This window comes from Penaeus chinensis, chromosome 33 (assembly GCF_019202785.1).
Source record: "Penaeus chinensis breed Huanghai No. 1 chromosome 33, ASM1920278v2, whole genome shotgun sequence".
NCBI lineage: Eukaryota > Metazoa > Arthropoda > Malacostraca > Decapoda > Penaeidae > Penaeus > Penaeus chinensis.
The window spans coordinates 4390236-4397735 of NC_061851.1; the positions used below are offsets into that span (position 1 = coordinate 4390236).

The following is a 7500-nucleotide window of genomic DNA, read 5'->3' on the forward strand; positions in this document are numbered from 1 at the left end:
CATCTCAGGATTAAAGTCTGAATGATTCACTTATTTTACAGAACTGATACTATGCTACACCAGCCTCATAACACACTCAAGATGCACTTTAAAATATCACCCCCTAGTTTATATACGAAGGTGGTATTTATCATTCCTGGCGCTCACTGCTAATGTACCTAGACTCCGTTATAACATTATTCATATCAGAGCGACGTTAATATTATCATCATGATTATTATTATCATTCTTCTTCTTCTCCTTCTCCTGCTACTTCTTCTCCATCATCATCATCATCATTATTACCATTATTATTATCATTATTATTATTATTATTATTACTATTATTGTTGTTGTTGTTGTTGTTTTGTTGCTGGTGTTCATATTATCATTATTACTATTATTATTATCATTATTACTATCATTATCATTGTTATCATCATAATTAGCACTTTTATTATTATTTGTATTATCATTATTAATATCATATCCATTATTATCATATTCACTATCATTATCATTATCAGAACTAATGTTATTTTCATTATTATTATTATTACCAGAAATATTATCTTCATTATAATTATTATTAATATTATCATTATCATTATTATTTTTATTATCATTATCATTATTATTTTAATCATTATTATTATCCTTGTCATTATGACGATGATAATTATGATGATGATGACGACGATAATGATGATGATGATGATGATTACCATTCTTATTATCATTATTATAATTAATATTATAAATATCATTACTAATATCATTACTACTATTATATTACTGCCATTATTTTTCATATTATTATTTTTCATATTATTAAAATCATCATCTTTATTTTCATTATCATTATTATTATTTTCATTATTATTATCACTATTATTTTTATTGTCATGATTATTATCATTATTATCATAGTTATCATCATCATTATTATTATCATTATCATCATTATTATTACTATTATGATTATAAACATTATCATTATAATCATTATTAACATTATTTTCATTACTATCATTATAACCACTACCATTATTATTACTGTTATTATTATTAGCAATACTATGATTATCAACAGTAGTATTAGTATTAGTACTACTACTAGTATCATCATTATTAGTAGAAATGGAATTAGTTGTATCAATACTATATATATTCGTCAGTATCACCTGATACAACAGCATACCTAATTACTCCTATCAATAACCAGCTAGAAAAGACCAAAGAAGAAGAAATGTACGTAACAGAAATGAAATGAATAACAAAACCTGGTATACATAACATTAGGGCCACAGAGTAACATCATACAAGCGCTGGGCGTGGGTGTGTTTACATGAGGTGTGTGCGTTCAGTATCCGGACGCATTTAGAATTTCAGATGAGTTTCAGGGCATCATATATCCGAGCAGAATGATAAGTATCATATGCCTGATTGTATTTTGAGTGTACACTATGGTATGTACACTATACTTGTAGTTAATAACAGCTCTATCCAGGTAAAGAACTGTTGATTGAGAGTAGGGGTCATGAGGAGTGTGGTTATTAGTGGATAACCACATAATGATAATAATATTTTTGATAATAATGATAATAATGAAAATAATAATGATAATGATGATAGTAGTAGTAGTAGTAGTAATAGTGAAGTGATAATAATAACAATGATGATAATGATAATAACAGTAGTAGTAGTAGTAATAATAATAATAATAATAATAATAATAATAATAATAATAATGATAATAATAATAATAATAGTTGCAATACTAACAACAACAGCAGTAATAATAATAATGATAATGATAACAATAAAAATAATAATGCTTAAACTGATAATGATGATAGTGATGTTTATAATAATAATAACAATAATAACAATGATAATAATTATAATAATAATAATAATAATAATAATGATAATAATTAAAGTAATAATAATAATGATAATAATAGGTAAATAAACATATATATATATATGTATATATATATGTATATATATGTATATATATATATCACACACACACACACACACACACACACACACACACACACATACACACACACACACACACACACACCACACAGTTATATATATATATATATATATATATATATATATATATATATATATATATATATATATGAAAGGAAAGTACGATAAAATGATGGACTGGAGTCGTGATGAAAAAGATTTGAAGAACCCTGGTCTAGAGTTATAGTGAAACACTTTTTCAGTACCAATAACCCCTTTTAGGCATATGAAATTCTCCAACGATTCCTTTTTTTTCGTCTATTCAATACTAACGACGAACACGTGTTTCCAAGATCCGTGTCCGAGTTGGAAAAGTGTAAAACGAATGCACCATTGAACATATAACACGACAAATATGTAAAACAGCATAGCATTTTATGTTATATGTATATATCGATAGTTACTGTTATGTAATTTCTTTTTAAATGCATTGATCTTTGGAAACTAAAAATCATCATCGACTCATATTCCTGATTTTCAATAACATCGTCAATCAACACGAGTTAAAGCTTGTGATAAAAATGATACAACAAATAGTACAATACTGAGTCAAGAATATTCCAGCTAACAGCAAAGGAACACGACAAATTGTTTCTTCAATAGCCTTAACATACCCATGCATTTTACGCCGGAGCCTCTGGAAATGTTGAATTTAGCTCATGAAGCCCTCTCTTTACGCAGTCGTCGATGTTTTGGTCCAGATGCCTAGGTGTGACAGGCGAGTATTTTGAACAAATAAACGGAAAGTTATTAGGTTTTGAGATTTTGACGTGACGTGGATTCCTCTCTCTCTCTTACGCAACCTCTCCCTCCCTCACATATCCCTCGACTTCTCTTAAAACCATCTTTCTTCCTTCATCCCTCCCCCCCCCCCATATCTGCCTCTTCCCTACTCTCTTCAGTCGACTTCTTCTCCCTTTCTCCTTCTTCTTCTTTTCTCTCTCCTTCCGCCTCTCTCTTTCTCTCCCTTTGCCTCATTCCCTCTCTTTTTTTTTCCCTTGCATGTTGGACTGGGCTTCTGCCTGGAATTAAGGATTAGCAGTTTGTTAGATTAGTCGCCGCTGCTTCGAAACTCAGCTTTATTTGCGCAGGATATAAAAGTTTCTGGCAATTCCAAATTACGAATTCCAATTGGGGACTTTCGTTTCGTTCTTGTTTTTGTCATCTTCAGCAATATCAGCATATCAAATATATCTATATCAATATTTATATATCTATCTGCTTATATTTATATTATATTTATACTTTCTAGCTGTCTATTTGTCTGTCTATATGTATGCATGTATGTATGAATCTATTTATGAATGTATGTTTCTATGTATGAATGTATGTATGTTTGTATGTATGAATGCATGCATGCATACATGTATGTATGTATGTATGTATGTATGTATGTATGTATGTATGTATGTATGTATGTATGTATGTATGTATGTATGTATGTATGTATGCATACATGCATGTACTTATATGTATGCATCATTATCATTATCATTCTTACTATTATCATATGTTTCTTGTGCGAGCGTTTTACACAAGTAAACATTTACGCTTATATATATGGGTGTAGCCGTGTGTACCTATTATTTGTGTAAATCTATTAATGGAAGTAAATATGTGTCTGTCTGTCGTTTGAGTCTATCCCGACCTGCAATAATTTTCATTTTCTCGAATCAGATTTTGTAATTATATCCTTGGATAAAATGTCGCTGCTCGAAAATCCATTTACGGTCCCTTTTCTTCCGTTTCTATATTGCCAATACAGCTCTTAATAACTGGACGCCGTAAAATAATTACACACTAGTCAAATTCAATGGGGCGATTTACATTACGGTTTTCTGTTTATTTTATTTCATTTCCGGACTGTTTTTTTCTTTCTCTCTCACCCTATCTCTCTCTCTCTTTCTTCTTATCTTTCTCTCTGTCTTTGTCTCTGTCTCTATCTCTCTTCTTCTTCTTCTTCTTCTTCTTCTTCTTCTTCTCTTTCTCTCTCTCTCTCTCTCTCTCTCTCTCTCTCTCTCTCTCTCTCTCTCTCTCTCTGTGTGTGTGTGTACATGTTTTTCTCATTCACTGGGAAGTTATGTCACAAAAATAAAGTTTCCCCAAACAAGTAAACAGTTGAAGTTACAAACAAAATGATATAACGTACATGTACATTTTACAAGTATAAACTTTGACGTGTGTAACGTAGTATAATATTCCCACAAACCTTTGCTTAAACATTTGACCGCGTGTACAAACCCAGCGGCGTGTGCGTGTGTATGTGTGTGTGTGTGGAGCGGGGGGGGGGGGGGGGAGACAAAAAGCGTTGGGAAATTATAATTTTTGGTAGTAATATTGCTATTAATTACTAGTAGTGATGATTATTGTTAATGTTATTGCTATATTATTGTGCTACGTCATTGGTACTCGTTTGCTAGTGGGGATCACTATTGTCAATGTGATTATTATATCATTATCGCTATTGTTGTAATAATGAGGGTATTGTTGTAATTGCTTTCCTTATTATCATTGCTATCAATATAGACATATTCTTATGACAATGGTATTACGTAATGATAATGGCAATTATGGTAATACTGGTATTACCATAATAATACTAATTCAAGTAATTATAACATTAATCATAATTATAATTATAATGATGATGATAATGATGAGGATGACAATAATAAGATCAATAATGATAATGATAGTAACAATGCAACTAATACTAACATCACTAAGAACAGCATTAACAATAACAATAACAACAACAAGACAACAAAAACAGCAACAACAATAATAATAGTAATGATAACAAAAATAATAATGATATTAATGAATATCATGTTCGTACGATGTTAATGATGATGGTAATGATAATGGTGATGATGATGATGATGATGATGATGATGATTGATGGTGATGGTGATTGATGATTATGATTGATGGTGGTGATGATGATGATGATTGATGATGGTGATGATGATGATGATTGATGGTGGTGTTGATAACAGTAATGACAGTTATAATTTCATAATAAAAAACTCACAATCATTTTTATGATCATCGCCCCAACTCTCTCTTTTCTCAAAGGCATTATCATTTTTGCACGGAGGACTATTTACCTCATTTTGAACATCAGAATTCCTATTTCCATGCCAATTATACAATTTTCACTTTATCAACTTTAGACTAACGCAATTTTCTCTCCTTTCAGACTGGCTTTCACCGGATCCTCGGAGTCGCTCCTGGCCCGTGACAGTGATCCAGTTTTAACACGAGTTAAAGTTAGGAAATTTAGTTTATCTTTGGGAAGTGTTTTTATTAAAAGATAAAATAAAAATAAAAATAAAGTGTTATAGGTAAGAAAATAGTCTCTTGATAACAGGTTTGGTAAAAAAAAAAAAAAAAAAAAAAAAAAAAGAGAGAAAAAGAAATGTGTGTATGACATTGATATCGTAGGAAAATAGTCAAAGACGGGAAAGAAAACGGAAAGTTGAAATTGTGTTTTTACAAATACAGAAAACGGGTTATGGTGTGTGGACGCATGGGTAACTTCTACACTTTTTGGATAATGGTTCTAGCCGTCATAACCCAGAAAGGTAAGTGTTCAATAAGTTTGGTGAATTCCGTTGATTTGTACACAAATCTCGATGTTCGTTTATTCCACAACTGACGTTATATGAAAGCAGCCAAACCGTAGAAATCCGTAGAAATCTGCAGCTAAAGTCACCAAGACACCAAAAAGAGTGAAAAACGAAAACAAGAAGAGATAAACCACAACAACTATAAATGGCTAAACATTTCATTTATAATGGCGGGAAAAAAAACAATATTAATTTAATTTATAATGGGGAAAAAAATCCATTTCATTTATAATGGCGGGAAAAAAAACAATATTAATTTCATTTATAATGCCGGGAAGAACAATACTTGAATATAGAAAATAACTTGTTAAAAGCGTAAAGTACAATCTTCATGGAAAAAAGAAAAAGAAAAAAAAAAGTAGATGAAAGATAAAAACTTACGATGCTCTTTTTTACGCCATTCGTAGCGCAATATACACGTTTTCTACAACATCTATTCCCTCTCCTTTACATATCCTGGTCTCCAAGAAGCCAGGATGAGAAAATCCATCCACACAGAATGAATGGAATAAGGAGGTAACGAGGAAGAGTGGGAAGATGCATTCTTAACATCTTGGGACAAGTTGTCGAAAACGATGAAATTCGTCAATATTTTACCTCATTACATAAGGAATCAAGACAACCCAAGTTACCTAACTTTATCACAAAAAAAGAAAGAAAAAGAAAAGAAAAAAAAGAAAGAAAGAAATTAAAAAAAATATGTGTGTGTGTGTGTGTGTGTGTGTGTGTGTGTGTGTATGTGTGTGTGTGTGTGTGTGTGTGTGTGTGTGTGTGTGTGTGTCAGATTTAACAAAATTTATTCGTTTCGCCACTCGACCCCAATTGACACAGAACACAGAACAGGTCATACCTCTGGCACCTTCCCTCATCTCAGGTCAGACACACATCCTGACCTTGAGTTTATGCAAATGAGCAGATTTATGATTCTTCCTTTTATGACTTGACTCTGCCATTGGTCTGCTGCTTCAGTTGATTGGCGAGGGAGCCACGAGGGGGAAGAGGGAAGATCGGAGAGGGAGAGATGAATAATAAGAAGAGGAAAAGGGGAAGAGAGAATAATGGGTGAGGAAAAATGGAGGGTGATGAGCGGAGGGAGGAGGAGGAGGAAGAGATGAAGCAAGGAGGGAGGAGGAGGAGGAAGAGATGAAGCAAGGAGGGAGGAGGAGGAGGAAGAGATGAAGCAAGGAGGGAGGAGGAGGAGGAAGAGATGAAGCAAGGAGGGAGGAGGAGGAGGAAGAGATGAAGCAAGGAGGGAGGAGGAGGAGGAAGAGATGAAGCAAGGAGGGTGGAGGAGGAGGAAGAGATGAAGCAAGGAGGGTGGAGGAGGAGGAAGAGATGAAGCAAGGAGGGAGGAGGAGGTGGAAGAGATGAAGCAAGGAGGGTGGAGGAGGAGGAAGAGATGAAGCAAGGAGGGAGGAGGAGGAGGAAGAGATGAAGCAAGGAGGGAGGAGGAGGAGGAAGAGATGAAGCAAGGAGGGTGGAGGAGGAGGAAGAGATGAAGCAAGGAGGGAGGAGGAGGTGGAAGAGATGAAGCAAGGAGGGTGGAGGAGGAGGAAGAGATGAAGCAAGGAGGGAGGAGGAGGAGGAAGAGATGAAGCAAGGAGGGTGGAGGAGGAGGAAGAGATGAAGCAAGGAGGGAGGAGGAGGTGGAAGAGATGAAGCAAGGAGGGAGGAGGAGGAGGAAGAGATGAAGCAAGGAGGGAGGAGGAGGAGGAAGAGATGAAGCAAGGAGGGTGGAGGAGGAAGAGGATAAAAGGAAGGTAAAAGGAGGAACATTAATATTAATAATAATGATAAAAAAAAAAACAGGGGAAAATTGAGAGGTTCAAAAATAAAAGGATGG

General features: G+C 33.5%; 1 protein-coding gene across 1 annotated transcript in view; it reads left to right on the forward strand.

Moving 5' to 3' along the window:
- Positions 1-7500, forward strand: part of LOC125043032 (irregular chiasm C-roughest protein-like) — a 299384-nt gene that overhangs the window by 73291 nt on the left and 218593 nt on the right. Inside the window, exon 3 of the mRNA XM_047638984.1 lies at positions 5228-5612. Within this exon, the coding sequence (XP_047494940.1) occupies positions 5543-5612 (70 nt within the window). The 5' untranslated portion in view covers positions 5228-5542. The remainder of the gene's footprint in view (positions 1-5227; positions 5613-7500) is intronic.